The sequence below is a fragment of the Cicer arietinum genome, chromosome 6, assembly GCF_000331145.2.
Source record: "Cicer arietinum cultivar CDC Frontier isolate Library 1 chromosome 6, Cicar.CDCFrontier_v2.0, whole genome shotgun sequence".
NCBI classification, from domain to species: Eukaryota; Viridiplantae; Streptophyta; class Magnoliopsida; order Fabales; family Fabaceae; genus Cicer; species Cicer arietinum.
The window spans coordinates 1,356,472-1,376,808 of record NC_021165.2 but is presented as its reverse complement, the minus strand read 5'-3'; the positions used below and the strand labels follow the sequence as shown (position 1 = coordinate 1,376,808).

The following is a 20,337-nucleotide window of genomic DNA, read 5'->3' as shown; positions in this document are numbered from 1 at the left end:
ATAAATAAATGATTTATATTTCTATTTAGGCTAAATATCATATGTCGTCTCTTAACTTAATTTCAGTTAACATTTTAGTCATTTATCTTTTTTTTCCCGACTTGATCCTTTATCTCTAACAACATCAAATAAAGAATGAAAATATGAGTTTATTTGAAGATTTGCGTTACGAATTTGATAAAATTTGTATTATATTGAATAATATAATTAATTTTATGAGTTTGGTTTGAAAATTTTGATGAACTTTTGTAAAAAAAAAAAGGATAACATTGTTGACATTTTAAAACATGAAATATCAAATTGTCACTTAAAATTAAAATAAAGGACCAAATCGGGAAAGAAAATAATAATAAATGACTAAAACGTTAACTGAAATTAAGTTAATGGACTACATGTAGTATTTAGCCTTCTATTTATTAACAAGAAGAAAGTAAATATTTTTTAAGTTAATATAAATTTTGCACACTTAATTATTACATGTAACTGTTTTTTTAAGATGTCATAGAATGTTAATATCTTCTCCTAAGTATGATCGACGACTCTCTAACTTTAAATTTAATTTTGATTTCAAATATCATTATTTTTTTTTTTTTTAAAGGTTTCCAAAGTTTTCCCTATTTTAAGTAAACTTAATTCCTTCACCTTTAACTTCTTTTTCGTTACAAAAGTGAACAAAAATATAGGACTGAACAATTTTCAATACTCAATGGATAGTTCTACATTCTGTTTCTCCATTCAATGGATTCTTGAACATTAGAAAATAAAATCAAAGGGCATTTATCATCTACAAGTATGAGCAATTTACACGAATGGTTGCAGATATTCAAATTCTATGCAGGTGTTTTATCCAAATAAAATTTGATAGCTGTTACTATCTCCTCCAACATATTGTGTTGCTGTATATATATATATTGAGTTATTTCTCACAATACATGTCGTGGTAATGTAAACTAGAACTTAAATTGGTGCATTTTTTTATTCACGGTAAGTTTGTCATAATTACATTGTTCCATTGTAATTTTAGCAAAACTACATTTTAAAACTTCTAACAAAATCACAATGCCATTGTGATATTATCAAACTCAAACTCAATGTGATTTCAAACATACACTTGTAGAAGATTTCAGGGACAATATTTCACTAACCAAACAATCAAGGAAACTATAAGAAGAACCTCCTTCTTTCAAGCAAAGATTTGCTTTTTCCTTCAAATTCATGATATTCTCTCTAATTTCATTGGCTTCGTCTCCAAGCATTAGTTTTCTAATGGCCTTCTCTATCTCTCCTGTCTCAAGCTTATTCTGCAATTGCACTCCAACCTTCCAAACATCACTTACATATTTGGCATTGATCTTTTGGTCTCCAAAAGATGGCATGCAAATCATTGGAACCCCTTCACATACACTCTCCAAAGTTGAGTTCCAACCATTATGAGTCCAAAATGCTCCAACTGAAGGATGCTTCAGCACTTGTTCTTGAGGAGCCCATTTCACAATGTACCCTCTTCCTCCCAAATTCTCTAGGAACCCACTTGGCAATGGTTCAAGCCATTCCGAACCACGGATTACCCCGGGTCGAATCGCCCACAAGAAAGGTTGGTTGCTGTCAGCTAACCCCCAAGCTATCTCCAAGAATTCAGCTTCACTTATTGCTACAATACTCCCAAAACTCACATAAACAACACTGTTAGGTTCTTGTTTGTCTAACCAAGAGATGCAGCTTTTGTCTGGGGTCAATAAGCTAGTTGAAGTTGAGCTGGGAAGCAAGTATTTGTGAAAAGGGCCTATAGGGTACATCGGTATAGAAAAATCTTGGCGCAGTTTTGCCAATGCAGATGATTCAAACTCTTCAAAGGTGTTCCAAATAACCCCTGAAGATCTCTTACACTCATCGACAAAGCGACAAACTAGCTTGTAAAATGCCTCAGGTTCTTGTGACTGAAACACAGGAAGGTCTTTCACTTTGAGTGGTGGTAGATCTACCACAGGTTCCTCCAATCTTGATTCTAAATTTGAAAAAACAAAAGTAAACATGAAATTGTTAGACCCTCTAACGTCAAGTGCATGCTGCCTCAAACATTTTGAAATGAAAATAAATGAACAAATTAACAAATTACATAAAGAAAAGTGTGAGAATTTAGTGATAATACCTTGAAGAGGAAAATAACCTTTTTGTTTGAGAAGAGGAAAGGAAGCAAAAACAAGAAAAGAGGAGGGGCCACCAGTCCTAAGAACGAAACGACGAATCCCAAAATGATCACAAACATCTTGAGTGAAATAAAGAGCAGCATCAGAAATAAAACAAGCAACACGATCATCTTCCTTATCCTGTGAAAGCAAGAGATGGAAACATTCCTTCAAAGGGTTGACGCATCTGATATTGATGAGTTCGGTGAGACGCACGGCGTCTAGGTTGGAAGCTTCGTAATCCGATAAGGAGGCGATGAGAGGGAGGAAAGTGAAGTGAGGGTAAGAAGAAGTGTTGGGGGAATTGAAGATGGTGTGAAGGATTGTGATTGAGAAAGCGTTAGTGTAGAGGATGTGTGCTAGTTGGAGTAATGGTGTTATGTGTCCTTGGAATGGTGATGCCATTAAAATCACTCTCTGCCCTTTTCCTCTCTCTTTTGATTCCATTTTCGATCAAATTAGGATCAATTCATTTAATCATCTACTTCATTTTAATGATATTTGTTTGACGGTAAGGACTATTTAGACAATTTCATAATTACTTTCAATTTTAAACCGAATCAACCACCAAAGTGATTGCAGTATATCCTTCTTTGACTGATTTCCAATAAGAGTTTCTATAATGATACACTTTTTTATTATTGTTTAGTGAAAAAAATTCCCTTTGATTAAGAAAGATGATAATACAATAAATTCATCGATAATTAATATTATTTTATATCATTTTACTCTTCAAAAGAGATAATAAAAATCGACAGTTTTAATTTCGTTCTATTTTTAAAATCAAAGTTTTGGTCTTTCTCTTAATTTTTAATTAAAAATGATAAGCAAGATGTTTTAAATAATGTGACATATGATGCGATGATGTATTAACATTCATGAAATTAAAATAAAACATCGTAAAAATTTAGTATTTAACTTTGAATTTTTTTTCATATTATTAATTTAATTAATGCATCTAAATGACTCTATATCATATAATTGTATGTCACGTCATTAAAAATATATCAAATCGTTATTTTTATAATTCAAAAATTTCATGGAATGACCAAAACTGTCGACTTTTAAAATAAGGGATCAATTATATAAATTAATTATAATAGATGGATTAAAATTACAATTGAGCCTTAATATAATTGAAAATTCAAATGTTTTATAAAATGGGGCAAAAAAAAATTCTTGAAAACATCTTATATTTAGATACAGAGGAGGTATACAATGTTGACGTTCGATGTCTCAAATCAAATGTTTAAATAACACTATTCTTTTAAAATAAATTATAGCTAACCAAACAAAACACGGTTCTTCCAAAAGTGGGGATAACAGTATAGCAAACGATTCTGAATCGAAGAAGTTGGATATAACTCGTCTTAAGAAATAATATTATCTAAAAAGTTTAGTTGCAACTAAATAAATTTCCCATTCTGTAACATTTTTGTAGATAAATAAAGGCATTGAAGACTCTTACGATCATTTGTAGCACATCCATAAGAATACATAATAAAAATCAGCAGAGGAGAACCAAGTAAATGGGCAACATCACTATTAAAGGATTATTCAAACCAAAATTGGAAGCAAAAGAACCCATGAAAGACGCTTTAGAATCTCTATAGATAGCACCACAGACATGGTTCTTCTTGCTCTTCTTTGGAAAAGTTGGGTGCTCACATTTTGTCATTTGAGACATTTACTTTTGAAGCTTCATAGTTTTGGTCACTTCTAAAATAGTTTAATTAAATAAAATCTCAAGATTGGTTCTTCTGTCTATATGACTCTATGAGCTTGTTTGAATACTATATGACTTAGATTCATCCAACAATATTTACCACTTCAAACATTTGAATAATTCTGAAAAACAAAATGTTGTTTGAAATGTTATTAGTAGTAGCCACAAAGACTAGCTCAAGTTTTTAAGTTCACTCAAAATGCTCCAAACTATAGTAATACCATCATTATCGGATTAGTGTGATCATACCCTTCTCTATTGGAGACATCTTTCCCTTCTACATATTGCTTTTAAACAATTTAAAAACATTCAAAACCCAAATTACTGTTTAATCATATGGTTAATAATCAATATTAGTTTTAGTTAATGTCAAATCTATTGATTGGAGTACAATTTTAAATTGAAATGAATAATTATTGACTGAACTTTATTTAATATCTTATTGAATTTTGAATTAATAGCACTCGTTTTTTTTGGAAATAATGGTTAAAAAATAATTCAAAATACTAAAATTAACTAACAAAACTAATATGATTGCAAATTGATCCAAAATTAAATATCAAACCCCAAAACCCAACATATTAATGAGAAAAGTGGGGTGAAAATAAGTTTGGTCGTCCTACAAAGAAGTATGACCTAACCTATATATTAAGTTAAGGTTATGATAAACTTTTTATAAGTGACATAGTATAATATTATTTTTAAGTTCATTTAATTAAAAAAATCAGAGCCAACCAAAAAGTTTTTGACCTATAAGATTAATTTATTTAAAATATAAATCATAATTCATCCATATTATTATTATTATTATTATTATTATTATTATTATTATTATTATTATTATTATTATAATATTCTGTGCATTATGTTAATAACAATTATTTATTATTGTTAACAATTCTCAACTTTTTCAATAATTTAAGCATACCTACATAATTTTTTAACATATTTAAATACCTTAACCTAAAATAATATTCAAATAGTTTGTAATATAATATGAGATTTAAATACCTTACCGTAAAAGATCGTGTTAATCTCTAAAAAAGTAAGATGGTTTAAATATATTTTTGATTCTTTTATTTTATTAAAATTTATTACTTTTTTTAATTTTTCTATTTCTAAAATCGAATTTATAATTATGTATTTTTAAACTTTTGAAATTCACTTAGTCCCCTTCCATTTTAATGAGTCGACATGAAAAATAGTGATATGACATATATTACTTCATGTCACTAAATAATTTGTAATTAATTATTGTTTTTAATAAAATTACTAAAACTTATTAAAGTTAAATATTTATTAAATATAACATAATAATTGTTATATATTTTAGACCAGGAACTAGAATGAAGAACCCTAATTTTGTTTTACACGCATAGTCTAAAAATATAAATTGCAGCAATAAAGCTACAATATATGGTTATTACTATCACTCACCTATGATTTGCACACCATCTTACTATGACAAATTTTCAGATCAAAAAATTGACCCCTTATTCGATAGATTAATTTCTAGATCTATCTCTTCATACAAATAAATTTGAATCCGGCCTTAAACGGATCTATTTATTTTTATCCCCATGTCTCATGTCTTTTAGTAGTTGTGGTTTTATTTTTTTTATAGTTTGTTACTTTATTATTAATAAAAATCTTAACATCATTAACTTATTAGCCCATCAATCCATTTAAAGGTAGATAAAGTGAATTCGAAATAGACTAGCAAATTATGTTTCATTTTTTAAAAAGTTGAGCTGAACCTATAAAAACTATGATATGTAACATGTAAGACTTGGGTCTTCTTCAACTTTTTAATCAGAGGACATAGCTATTTATTTCAAGGCTAGCTCGGGTCATTCACATAGCTAAGTACCTGCTAAATGCTAAACAACTCATCACCCTCTATTTTATGATTGGGTTAGGCCCAATGTCCTCCTAAGCAAGCCAGTGTATTTTGGGGCATTGTACCTTCACCCCATTTTTGACAAGTTCATCCCCTTTTAGAACATATTAATTTTACTTGTTATTTGTTAGCCAAGAGGTCCGAAGAAAGATAAAAAAAGAAAGTTTTTGAAATAATAATTATCTATAGTTATTATAATAAAAATGTCAACAAAAAAAAATTGTTATTTTTAAAATTATATCTTATCAATTAGTATTTTGTCAATTTCTCTACAACAATAAAACACTTTATAAAACTTCTATAAAGATAAAATAAACACATTTTAAAAAATAAAAATACAATATAGTTTTGCAAAGTAGATGGAGTCTAAAAAAACATATTTTTCGCCAATACAATCAATTAAACTTTTAATAAAAGATACTAATTTTATTTAACATAATCTTTTTAACAGGTAACAGAGTCTAACATGAATCATCTATAAAGTTCTAATACTTCAAAAGTAGAATCGTACTTGTATTGAATATGTATTCGATATCGATACTTCATAGATATTTGCAGATAGTTTCTTAGAAGTATCATAATAATTGTTTTTATTTAAAAAAAATTGATTTATCAAATACTTCTAGCATATTTTACATATATTTATGAATACGTGTTCTATGAAAATAAAGAAAGTGAGACAATATATTTTTTGAATATCAATAAAGATTTATATGATTCACTTTCGGAGATTATTACTCTTGAATTAAAAAAAAAATATCTCTAAATGAACTAGACTTTGAAATTATGTTCTTTTTATGAATGAGACAATTAAAAGTGTTTTTAAATTGTTAACTATTGAATAAAATCAATATTTATTTAAATTATATTAATGATTTTTTGTTGATATCTTATCACATGAATTAAATATATTATAAAAATCATGATTATTATAATTATATATTTATGAAAAATGAGTGATATATATATTTATTTATAAGTATTCCAGTGTATATAACTTTTTAATAAAAAAATTGCTGGCATATGATCCAAGTTACATTGTATCATAAATTTAAAAAAATTGAACAAATTCACTTATTCGTGTATCGCACATGCATATGTACTACGTATCTGGGCTTCATACTGAATCATGGTCTAGTATGGATCAAATTTAAAAAATATTTAAAACTTCAATGATTAAAGAGATCGTCTTTTAGTATTTGATGTTAATAATCATCTTTATTTTTATAATTGAAATTGTGATTTAAATTATACCGACTCGATAAAAATAAAAAAATAAAAATGAAATATATATTTTTTATTGAATTGATATCAGTAAAATCATTGTTTTAATCATAAACACAAAAAATATTATAAATTATTATTTTTAAATAATATTATCGACCGTTAATATAATTCTAATGAATTTTAAATATTAATTTATCATAAACTATTTATAGAGGTGGCTCACATTATAAGTAACCTTAGTACTAAAATAAATCATGAGTTTTAGCAAAAAGAAAATAAATTTTAAAAAAATTCGTAACTAAATTGACATAATAAGATAAGTATTATGTAATATCCCTTTAATCATAAGCTCGTGACTCATTAGACATCATGCCATTATCCAAAATTGATGAGAATTGAAAAAAGGCAGGACAAGTGTGATTATATTTAGTCTTTTTAATAGACAGTACTTGCTTCAAATGATTAACATAGTGTAATTGACGGTTAAGCTAGCATGCATATGCATAATAGACGGCACTAATCATAAAGACCCATAAATCAAGGAACGTGTATATATATAGATATGTTGTGGACCTTCCATGCATGATTGGTTCCAACAAGCTAACATATTATGCTGCTAGCTAAGACATCAAATCGTTAAAATTAAGGAGCTTCATTTGTGGCAAACCACTCAGTTAAGCTAATCCTTATTTAGGAAGAAAAGATAGGCTTGTTTATGAATTTTAAATAACCGCAATCTTAAGATGAAGTACTATTTATGTTTATTTTATTCAGCGATAATTGCATGAAGTTGTTAAGATTTTATTTCCTTTTTTTTCTCTTCATTTTCTTTTCTTAGAATTGTAAATAATCTGTTTGATTTTTAAAATTGTGATTTTGATGTTATATTTTTAAAATTAATATCATCTAAAAATAGTCATTTTAATATTCAATAACTTATATATTTAATATTAGAAATTCTTATATACTAAAATCATATTTTTTATTAAAATATATCTCTCAAAAATTATTTTTACAAATTATTTTTTAAGAAAAGTTTTGCATATTAATAGTATATAAAATAATTTTTAGAGAAAGCAAAAATAAAAGAGTTAATATTAATTATTGAATTTTAAATTAATTGTTGATATTTTTAATCATAGATTTATAAAAGGACCAAATTTTCAATTTTATTTATAAATTAATCACTTGACTGATTTAGTTAACCGATCAATTCATTTTCTCTCTTCTAGTTCTTGTTAATTTCATCTTCTTCTTTTTATATGGTAGGGCTTGTTACATTTACTATATGAAAATAAGTTGGCAAAAATATAATGGACCAAGAGTTAGGATCTCGATCAGAATGGACCTATAAGAAACGTGATTGACGGGTAGAAATGGGCCACAAGATAAACATATCTTAGCCATATCCATCCAATCCAAAGGAAACCAAAAAGTTTATACATATAATCAAGAGAAATTTAAGAAAGATGTAACCCATGACTATGATGACACCACAACTACTCATAATAACAACATCGTGACCCTCCACGTGTTGACAACCCATTTCTTATAGCATGTTACTTTAAATTATTTTGCAGGCATTGCTTGGTATCTTGCTATCATAGTTGAAGCCTTATTATTGAGAGTGAACTTCACACCAAATGCTTTAATCAATTTGTTTATTTATTGATGGCGGGCTTTTCACTACAATGAAAGCCGAATGGAGAGTTTCTTCAACACTTATGGGCCAAAATACAACAAAGCGGCATTTAATAATAATTTAGTTGAAAACCATAGCTCTAACAAATGTGTGCATACATGTTTTAGAATAATAATAAAATTGAAAAATGTATAGGTTACACTTATCTCAAGAGAGATATATAACTTGTTTTAAAAAATATATACATGTATTTGATTATAATTATTATTATTAGTATTATAAAACATGCACTTTCTCCGTCAACAAAACTTTTTTTTTATTTAAAACAGGTGATTTGTGACTAATTTTTTTATGTAAAATTACCTATTTAGATTGTCTTATTTATTATTATTATTTCTATTATTATTCAAATAAGTAATTTTTACGTATATTTATTTTTTATTTTTTTGTCTTAGTGCGACGTTATGATTTTTCGTTTTGTTGCAGCGTTTGTTAAGTTCAGATTGACATATTAATTTTGATTCAGTGTAAACTCAATCAAATATTTTGCCGTCTTCAATGCTACAGCTTCGAAAATATGAATATTTCGAACATTTCAATTATGTCATGTTTGTAGATCTAGTCACATTTTTAGATATTTTTTCAGTTTTATACTATTAATCTAAATTTTATGAGTTTGTTTGCATATCCACCTTTTTTAGTTTTAGCTTATTTGAATTATATTGTTCTCGATAAATATAATTTTTATTAATTTAAATAAATAAATATAATTTTTAATAAAAATAATAATTATTCTAATTATAATAATAGCAATTGGCTTATTGAGGCCTATTTGTTCTTTCAAGTTAGGTTGACATTCTCCGTAGAAATTCGAGCTACAAATTTTAATAATATATTATATTTTAACACTTCAAAAATTATCAATATAATAATAATAATAATAATAATAATAATAATAATAATAATAATAATAATACTTAACATTTTAAATATTATTTTTTTTATTACTTAACATTTAAAAAAATAATTAATATAGAGTAAATATCTATTTTGGTCTCAAGAAATTTTGAGAGATTCAATTTAATTCTTGAAAAAATAAAAATACTTTTAATCTCTAAAAATAATAAATCGGGTCAAATTAGTCATATTTAAAAAATTGGATTTTTTTGTTAACTTATCATCAAAAAGGACAATTAAGCCATTAACAATAATTAAAAATAGACAATTAAGTCTTTAACACAAACTCTAAACTTGTTAATTTAATTCCAATTAAATAATTAATTATCATTTTTAATTATTATCAAGATCTAATTGTCACTTTTTATAGAAATTACATGTGTGATAATCAAGTTGATAACAAGTTAAAAAAAACTCAATTTATAATTGTGGTTTACATAAAATAGCCCAATTCAAGATCTAATTGTTCATTTTTCTATAGAAAATATAAATGGAATAATAAGGTAGACAACAAGTCAGAGAGGATGAAGAAAAAAAAACTTAATTTTTTAATTTTAGTTCACATAAAAACTAATTTAGTTCAATTTATTTATAAAAAAAAAACTAAAAAATATTTTTATTTTTTTAATGACTAAATTAAATCTCTCAAAAAAATTCAAATTAAAATATGAACTTTTACTCATTTATTCATTAATATAATTTAAAATAATATCATGATGATATAAAATACAACTCTTGAGACCATCGAAATCAAGGAGCCATATGGTGAAACATACCCGTATCAAGGGTAAGTAAAATGAATCAAATGATTTCAATTGTGCGTTATGGTTGTCTGATAGCCACACGTGACTTAGGTGTAATGTAGTGCTTATAAGATCTGTTGTTTGTTACTGTGTTTGCATAACATAAACCAAAAGAATGAAGCTGGATGTACTCCAATCACATTCACACATGATCCCTAATCGAGTACCATTTCATTTACCCAATTAATCTTTCTATATCTCAACAACTTTATTATAGCTGTAGTCCACTATCACTCAACCCATGGCATTACAATACAAATATTACACTTTTTATTAATGAAATATTAGATATTTATAACATCTAATGAAGTAATTTTAGCAAAAATGAACTTAAATAAATAGAAATAACAAAGACAAAAGTGAGGTGGGGGTATAAAAGAGAAGTTTGACCAAGTCAAAATCAGAGACGAAATAAAATCTAAACTTTTTGAAATATATATCTTGGTTAGTTGCTTCTTTAAGGAAAAAATAAAAGCGGGAGATACAGATGGGAGAGGGTATAAATAGGGTCCACCAACTGGGGTTAGAGAATTAGGGGCCCAACCAAGGTAAGGTACCCTTCAAAATCCAATCAAATCACAAACGTAGCTACCTACTTACAATTTCATCCCCACAATACATATCCTTTTGCACTATGCATGTCTATCACCATCATTATTCATTCCTATGCTCTCAAATCAAATTCAAATTTTTTGAAGCCCTAACTGCAACCAATCAACATCTATCACTCTCCCCTAACCCTTCCCTCCTTCTGTCCCTTCCCATTATTATTTGAATTCAATCAATTGGAGGGATAATTGTTCCACCAAACTATAGAGACACTTTTATTTTTCATTTCACTTTGCCCCTTGCTGTTTCTCAATGTTCTACATATATGCAAACTTTCCCCTTTAAATAATCATTACAATTCGCATCATGTAACAAATATTTAATCGTTAAGGGTTCAGTTTTTCGGTGTTAAGTAATGCCAATTTTTTTTTAATAGTCTATTTAAAGATTGTTTACATCAACCAATGAAACATTTAGATTTTACTACTTTCCAAATAACTTTATTCTTTCATATTACCTTAAAACTATTTATTATCTTAATGTACTTATTCATTTCTCTATAATAAATAAAAATGAGTTTGACAAAAATTTAAAAAAAATCTAAAAAAGTTACACTTCCCAACCTCTTACCATCAATTTAACAGTATATGTATAACTAAATATGAGTTAAATACAAAAAAAGTTACATCTTGAATAGATTTATGTAAAGGTTAAAACTGAACTGTAAAAACAAAATCTCAAATTTGTATCTTTGATGCTAGTTCAAAAAAGGTAACAATTATATTAGAATACCTCAAATGAATTTTACCTTTTTTAAAGATAAAACCAAACTTACCCTTAAAAATGAAATCAAACCATACTCTCAAACAGACTCAAACCAGCAGTAAAAGTAGAGGTGTCTTCAGCAAATTACATAAAACGAGCCATCTTTATTGCATAGTTAAACTTCTTACATACTATACCCTAATGAGCAAGGAATTTTTTTACAAAAGTAAGGGTAATCAACCAAATATGCCAAACACATTTTCTTTTAGCTTGACTTTAAATTATAACTTGGCCAATGTTGTTACACTACACCATACCTTCGCCCATCACCATAACATGAAAGAAAATTCCCCACTAATATCTTATTAGTTAATAATAATAAAATTAATAATATAACATAATGATGAGAAGAAGGAAAAAATAAAAAAGACCCTACCCTAAACTTGCTATACTTTCAACTATTTCTTCAGCTAAAACCAGATCCCAAAAGCTAAAATCTTCCTTCCTCAAGAACTAGTTTTACATTATTCCAACTACACCAGCAAAACACACTATTGAATTTAACCTTTACTAAAAAAAAAACCAAAATACCCATTTCTAAATATCACAACAAAATATCCCTTCTGCTAATTTCTTCAACAAAGTTTTCCCTTGGATAATATTTGTGCTTTCTTTTAATACAAGAGAGTCAATAAGTCCACTCCTGAGGTAACCGAATTTCACAGCTGGCTGCTTCTTCCCGCCGTGCAATTAATCTTTGTTGCTTCAAAAGCGCGTTTCTCCTCGCTAACAACAAATCTGCAAACAAAAACAAAACCCCGCTACACAAATAAGTTCAAAAAGCCCTTCCAAAAATACTTTCACAGCTCAATAGACCAATTTACTCAAATAACCCTCTTACCAAAATCGTTAACAAAAACATTAGAGAAGCGCGGTTGTGCATTTACATGAATGCCCTCAATGTTCAAGTTCATAGCATTAACCGTCTTAGCCGGTAACATAACAGGTGCACAACCTAACAACAAAAGAGAATCAAAATCAAACAACAACGAAATTGTATTCTCAGAAAGACAAAAAAGAGAAAAGGAAAGGGGCAAAAATGGAAATGAATATTTTACCAGTTTTCTTACGAGAATCTGAAGGGGTATGATAATGACGAGGCAGAAAAACACCAGTTCCACCAGAAACCCTTTTGGCAGAAGATCCACCCGGAACCATGACCCGAAACCCGGACCCGGATCCACCATATTGAACTCTTTGATTCTGCTGAGACTGAAAAGACAAAGGAACGTTACATCTTCCAGATTCATAACCAAGTTCACGCCTTCTGTTTTGTATCAGTAACTGTTGTTGCTGAATCAACCAATTAGGATTTTGATTCGTTTCCCTTTCATAAACAAAACCACACTCTTGCTTCTTTTTCACTTCTCGTTCAACCTATACAACCAAAAAAACAACAAATTAATTACAACCCTTCGAATGTTAGTTCATAAAAAACAAATTAAGATTTGGTTTTTGTTGAAGAAGCTTTTACCTGGTTGAAACTTTGATTGGAGAAAATGTTAGCATTTGTGGGACCCACTTGGTTGTTGTTCATTTTTAACCTTGCAACTTGTCCTGCAGCAGCGTAGATAACTTCCCAAGGGTCGTTAAACGGCGCCGTTACCGGCGACGGAACACGAGAATTTCCGTTGGGGCTACCGGAGCCGGAGCTGTTGCTACGACCCGACCAACTACCGATTCCACTAAGCGTAGACTGAGGTGACCCGGCTAAGTCACGGGTTTTGGTGGGTGGTGTGGTACTGAGTTGTGAGCGAGTTTCGTTAAGTGTTGACTGACTGAGTCGTTGAGTTAAGCCTGCGAAGAAGTTTTCTTCTTCGTCACTGCTTTCTGTTGATTCTGGCGAGGATAGTTCGAACTCGTAGGGGAACTCGGAGGGGAAGTTTAATGTGGCGTCGAACTCGGGTGGTGACCAGAGTGGTTGTTTTGCCATTGATTCTGTTTTGTGATGGTTCGAAGGAATTAAGGAAGTTTGAGAGAGAGAGAGAAGAAGAAAGGAGTTGGAGGAGAGAATGTGGAAGACAATCTGCTTTTATTAAGGTTTCACAAGGAAGTTTAAAGGCAGTGTCAATTTTGTAATATTTAAATATTTATTAATAGTGAGAAAATGAGATTGTGTGTGAAGAGTGGAAAATAATAAAGGAGGGTGTGCAGTTTATGAGAAAAACTGTAGTGGCCCAGTGGTTGGAGACATTTGTCCCTATTATTGCATGCATAACCCACCTGCCATTTGTCCCCTCCACCCCACACCACTCTTCTTTAATTATCTCTTCTAGCTTATCCACCGCAATACTCTATATCACATTACTAAACTCCAATTTTAACACCAAATTACTTCACTTTCTATATTATTTTATTAATAATTAATTTTAATGAACCTAAAAACCTTTCAAGAGATCCAATATTTAATATTTAAAGATAAAAAATAATTGAGATAATACTACTATCAATCAAGAAAGGATATTTATTTTTTACGGCTATGCCTCTACTAAGCTAGGGTTTAATCGTTTGAAAATCAAAGTTTTGGATTTGTGCATAAATAAGGTATCTAGTGTTCTATTATCGTACCTGGAGGACTGGTCCCACTCTCCAGTCTTATGTTGTTTCTCTAGTTGTTTTTACTAGTTGTTTTTAAGTAGGAATTTATTAAGTTTTGGCGTTTGGTCAGATTCATTCACTATGGGGGTGTTTACATTTTTAGGTTTTTCGAGTCTTATTTTGAATTAGTGTTCTATTTTTTGAATAGTGATCGACCTGCCGCTGATGCTGGCTTTTATTTTATGCAAATTCAAAAGATGGGTGGGGTGGGGTCGATTTATATGTTATGATTTGGACAATATTCGAATTAAAAGAAGATTGACTTTTTGTTTGCTGGCAAATTTAAACAACATTAGTTAGATGCACGGTGATACCGTCACTATGCCTGCATATGGAGGATGATTCCATTTGCACCTTTATTCATTTTTTTAAATATTATTATTATATAACGATTAGTCATTATAAATATATTATTATGCCCTTCTCAGCGTGTTGTGTAATTCAGCTATTTGAACAACCAATTCTCCCCGATAATATCATCTTAAATATAATTAATTACTTCTATATTCTTCGCTTAAGAGTTATGACATGTAATTTAGCTTTTCGTTTGAAGGACACATATTTTTTTTAAATAATAACATTATCTAGAATCTTAAATCATGTAATTTCACTCCAACATTAATCATAAATCTTAAATATATCATTAGTTAAATTTGAAGAAAAAACACTGAGCCTTTTGGCTTATGAATATATCCTTTGACCTTGTGTATTTAGTTTTCTTGTGAAACGGACAAAATTACTTATTATTTGCGGCACAAGGGATAAGAATTAGCATTTTACATCATTAGGAAGAATCAAATCCTTTGTACCAAAGAAAAGAAGAAAGAATCGTATCCAAAGCTATCTGATTCGTAATGCTACCAGAACGATGTTTCGTTTTTTCTACACAGCAAGGTTCCAAGCAAGCGTTCCCGTTTACATACTCCAAATATTTGCTGCCATTATTTTTCATTTATAGAGAATTAAATCGATACAGATTTTTTGGATTGGACAATTCATTCTTTTTTCTTCATAATTACACGCCACAAAGAATGTCTATCACAATCCGCTAAGAATAACTACTACTTGTTTCACAATTTGTACAAAAAATGTTTTAAAATTAATGATTTTTCTAATGTTCAATTAATTATTTTTTTAATTGTCATTTAATTAGTTAGTCACTTCAAAATTAATATCTTCCATTTTATATTTGTAATAATTATGAACAAATAAATATTTGACAAATATAATCCAACAAAAAGTAATATTTTTTGCTTATTTATTTATTTTTATTAATGTGTAAAATATTCAAATAAGTTATTAATTATTATACAAATTACTATTAATCGAAAAAACATGGTAACAAGTCTCGACAACAAATTCAAACTAAAAATGTCACTTCCATTAATTAACTCTTCTTTATAGTTGAGAGTGTATCCCTATTTTTTATTCTCTTAGTTTTATCCTTATATTTCAAATTTTATTTCTCTATTGAACCATGGTTCTTTAGACGTATGAATATCTCTTTTGATTTTGACTAACAAAATTTATCTTCTTTTGATTTTGATTAATAAAATTTATCTCGATGAAATACAAGTTTTTCTTAAAATTAAACATTAGGGTAGGGATTGGGTATTAATACTCATATTGCACCAGAGTCAAATACATAATGATTGTTAAATTATTTTTATGAATTGATAAATCTTATTTTTTATCCTATAATAATTATTGCATTTGATAATTTCTTTTTATTAAAGAATGATTTGAGAGAAAATTTATGTGAGTTGGATTTCAATAACACCTACAATAATAAATTAAATATGAGTTATTTAAGTATGATCAATTTAAAACAACTCATTTATTTTTATTTCAATAATAAAACTCTTAATACATCCTACTGCTTACACCACATATTAATATTTTACCATTGAAAAATGATAATTTGATTACTTTAGGTTGTTTTTATAGTTTTGAAAAACTATTTTAAAATAAATTTATGTCACCAAATATATTGATGAGTTGAATTGCGGACTACGTCGCTCTTTTTAAAAAGTTTTGTGACACTGTACAAATTGTACAATGCAGACTATCCGTATGAGACAAACTGTATTGAAGTTCTACTGCACTGTAAAAAAAATTGTTTTAGAATTACACTTTCAATATGGCTGTTAATGGTTGTCACCCGTAATATGGTATTGTGACCACTCGAAATAAATAAAATGAGATGAATCAGAAAGCGAGAAGTAAAGAAAAAACTCGAATTTCACTGTACTTTGATGTGTTTTTTCAATTGAACAAAGTCCTCTATTTATAGAGGATATTTGCAACTGAATGAGAGAAAATTGTGTGATACATAAAATTAAGTATTCCTTAGGCACACCCCAATTGACATACCACAACCTTATAAACACTATCAGCGTATCAAAATTTATACGTACTTATAAAATAATTTTGTATATTTGTCAAATAGTAGAGTTAGTGTAATGGTTCAGCCAACAAATATAAAGGTCTGAAGTGAAATTCCTAAGTTAGAATTTTTAAACATAAAAGATAAAATATACAATTAAATATATTAAGTAAATGTATTTTTTGATTGATCAATATTAAATTATTTAATTAATAACAAAGTTGTTAGTAAATGAATAAAAAATTGAATTGATTACTGATATAAGAGAGTTATAGAATAGACGGATAAAGAGATTATTAATTTAATTTCTCATCTTCAACAAATATGAAAAATATTAATCTTGATTACTAACGTTGATCATTGTAAAAAAAAGTTGCTAATAAAATTACTATTATTAGTTTTTAAGATATGAATAATATTAAAACTATTTATTTAATTAAAATTTAATTTAAGGCATGAGGTAGTTAGTTTGTTGGCAACCTCTTGGACCACCTTAAGTAGGGTGTATTTGGTTCAATCGAGGGAGAGCATGAATTTTAATGGAGGGGAATGAAATTGATTCAAATGATGAGAAAAATGAAATTTTAGTGGTTTTGTGTTTGATTTAAAAATAAAAAATATATTTTAAATTGTTTTTTAATTAAATAGAATTTCTCCTCTTCAAATTTCTAAAAACAAATGAAAGGAGAATAAAAACTATGTTATAAAGAATTTTGTTTATCTCTCTCCTTTCTTAAAAAATAATCAAACCTAATTCATCAAAAATATTTCATCCCCTCTTATTTTCTCCTCTGAGGCATATCTTCAATCTAAAGTGTCTGCAATGCAGAGTAAAAATAGTCAAAATTAAGAACTTATGATATCCAAATCTTAAAGCTTCATAAATTATGGTATATTCACTTATGCTTGCTTGCTGATAAGGTCTTATACGTTTTCAAACAGTGGAATGACTTTACTTTTCTTTCGTATAGCGCCTGTTGACGAGCATGCCAATCACAATTCACAATCGCGCCGCAAATAAGTGGAAATGGAATACTCGCTTATTTCATCATAATTAAGATAAATAAATAATTATTCTTGTTAATTATTTTTTATTTTTTTTATTAAATATTACATTAAACAGTATTAATCAAATAATATAATAAAAAAAAGTATTGAAAATTAAAAAAGTCATTATTTTTTTTTTATTTTTAAATAGGTCAACTATGTTGAGACATATGAAATAATCGGAAGCATATTTCTTTGAGCCCCACACTTGTGATTATAATAAGGGATAAGGCATGCTTGATAATTAAATTTACGCATGATCGCATAAATTATCTATACTTTGAAGAAAGTCAACAGATGTTTTGAAATATATCTTATTTATCTAAAGTTGTTGTTATTGAATCAATTCTTATGGGAGTTCCATGTAAAATTTCAGAAAACATAATAGAGAAAGAGGAGGCGTGAGTGGTTCATCCTTTATTTGAGAATTGTAAGATTTCAATTACTTCAATTGCAGACTCTCTATATCAAACAATATCTCACATAGCTTATTTTAGTAATTCGAAATATTGTATGGTTGGAGTGCTATGATGTAGTAGTATAATTCTAATATAAGGTAAAATGACTTGAATTGGTTGAGTTTTTTTCTTCTTCTTTAAATTGAACCAACTCAAAATGGTGATGGGTGGTAGGACCCGAGGGATATTACTTCATAAAAAAAATCATATAATTATAAGACTTTATTTTTAATGAAAAATTCAACAATTATACTCAATCTAGTATTTAAAATATTAACACTTAAATTTAATGAAAATATTTTGTTAGAGTTAGTTTTAGATGTCAATAATTTTTTATTGGTTATTATTTGTATTATAACATTTATTATTATTTATATAGTAATATGATTTATTTTAATTTATTATGTGAATTTATTGAAAGTATAATAAATTTTTTAGAATAGTTAGTATTTTTAATGGAATATTAAGTGCGACTTCATCGTTAGACCCTATTAAACATAATTACACTACTCTAAAAGTGTATGTAGTCAAATTTTAAAGTCAAATGGAACAACAAAAATGCATAGAGATTATTATTGTTACAACATATGAGTTTGTGATGGTTGAATTAAGAGGATTAAAAATGGAAGAAAAAAATAAATTGAAAGAATAAACTTCTATTATTACTTGATGCTCAAGCAATTCAGCTTACATTAAGTATTTATATCAAATACTTTGTACAATATCTTCTTAAGAAACTCTTAACCTCCCTTTAACCACTTCTAACTACTTTTTTTTTTAAACAACTCTAATGATCATTAGGAATTACATATTTAACAATTATGTGAGTAGGCTAATAATCCAATCTTACAGATCGTATATACGAGATATCAAATCTTCACATATGTATAAATATTATAAGTAATATTTATACTAGATTGTTCCGCTATGAAAACATTACATAATAGTTATGCAAGTATCATTAACGATTCTCATGTGACCATAGTGAGTAGTATTTCGACTTAAAGTCACTATGATCCATAATAGGAGAGTTGTATACTTTGAGACCATAAAAAATCATCTATAACGGAACAATCATAATCGTGGTATTTAGGTTTAAAGTAAACCATATAGAGGAATCTAAGTGGTGTAAATATGATCTATCTTTCCTGCATAATAGGAATTGTGTCTTAGGTACAGGGATGAGAATAAGTTAGGTCGTCCGTTAGGGGCCTATGGCCTGACCTACTTATGGTCTGGTCTGGTCTGACCTATTTAATAAAAAGGTTAGACTCATACTATTTATTTATTATTATTATTATTATATTAATAATATTATTTCCTATTTTAAATTATATCAATTAGGAATCACTTAGTGAGCATTCCATACTCGGTAGCGATTCCATATTTGGTAGTCATTCTATATTCGATAGCCGTTCAATTAGTCAATCACTCAGTAGTTGTTTCATATTTGTTGAATATGTAATAATGAGTGTGTTTGTTTCAGAAAACAAAAATCTATTATTCGATGCAAAAAAATTATTTTTTAGGGTTTAAAGAATGTTTGTTTCATATTTTTTTTTAAAATTATTTTGTTAGAAAAATTATTTTTTGTTTAATATATATAGATATATACACTGATATTGGTATGTGGAGAGCATCATGTGGTATGAGTAGAACATTTAAATGTTTTAATGTGAATAAGGCTTTTAAATAAGCTTTAAAGTCAGGCCAGACCGAAAAAAAAAGCATATGATAAGCCGTAGTCCAGGCTTATGCCTAAAAAATAAATCGTAGGTCAGGTTCAGACATTTCAAAGTTTGGTCTGACTAACCTATTCCGACCCCTACTTAGGTATCTCAATTGAGTGAAATGTGTGTGACCACGTCAAAATGAAACAATATAAGATAATTGATACATTATGATTGCACATATATTCGGGAATTGAGAAACAAAATATTGGACGTAACAATGACGATTTTTTTTATGCTTTGTGTACAATTAACATATTTGGATGAAGAGACAATTAATTCACATTAAATATTGCTAGATAT

General features: G+C 27.9%; 2 protein-coding genes across 3 annotated transcripts; both read right to left on the bottom strand.

The window, feature by feature from the left end:
• Positions 1-946: 946 nt before the first annotated feature.
• Positions 947-2,730, bottom strand: LOC101505895 (UDP-glycosyltransferase 76B1). Its single transcript, XM_004503159.4, has 2 exons — positions 2,150-2,730; positions 947-2,005 (listed from the first exon to the last, which is right to left on the bottom strand). The coding sequence occupies exons 1-2, from the start codon at positions 2,631-2,633 to the stop codon at positions 1,089-1,091; spliced, it is 1,401 nt and encodes a 466-aa protein (XP_004503216.1). The 5' UTR covers positions 2,634-2,730; the 3' UTR covers positions 947-1,088.
• A 9,258-nt stretch (positions 2,731-11,988) lies between these two features.
• LOC101505563 (uncharacterized) lies at positions 11,989-13,905 on the bottom strand. 2 transcript variants are annotated; one of them, XM_073370516.1, is made up of 4 exons: positions 13,290-13,905; positions 12,886-13,192; positions 12,657-12,770; positions 11,989-12,553 (listed from the first exon to the last, which is right to left on the bottom strand). In XM_073370516.1, exons 1-4 carry the CDS (start codon positions 13,746-13,748, stop codon positions 12,444-12,446), a joined length of 990 nt encoding a protein of 329 aa, XP_073226617.1. In that variant the 5' UTR covers positions 13,749-13,905; the 3' UTR covers positions 11,989-12,443. The 2 variants fall into 2 exon arrangements, with proteins under 2 accessions (XP_073226617.1, XP_004503215.1); XM_004503158.4 differs by having other exon boundaries at positions 12,874-13,192; positions 13,290-13,892.
• Positions 13,906-20,337: the final 6,432 nt, after the last annotated feature.

What these genes read in the sequence shown, in the direction of transcription:
- LOC101505895 (XM_004503159.4), bottom strand. Translation starts at nt 2,633, where the DNA reads ATGGAATCAAAAGAGAGAGGAAAAGGGCAGAGAGTGATTTTAATGGCA. An exon ending in AGGTTATTTTCCTCTTCAAG is followed by an intron (nt 2,006 to 2,149) that starts GTATTATCACTA and finishes TTTCAAATTTAG; the next exon opens with AATCAAGATTGGAGGAACCT.
- LOC101505563 (XM_004503158.4), bottom strand. Translation starts at nt 13,748, where the DNA reads ATGGCAAAACAACCACTCTGGTCACCACCCGAGTTCGACGCCACATTA. An exon ending in AGATTCTCGTAAGAAAACTG is followed by an intron (nt 12,771 to 12,873) that starts GTAAAATATTCA and finishes TTTTGTTGTTAG; the next exon opens with GTTGTGCACCTGTTATGTTA. An exon ending in TGTTTTTGTTAACGATTTTG is followed by an intron (nt 12,554 to 12,656) that starts GTAAGAGGGTTA and finishes TTTTGTTTGCAG; the next exon opens with ATTTGTTGTTAGCGAGGAGA.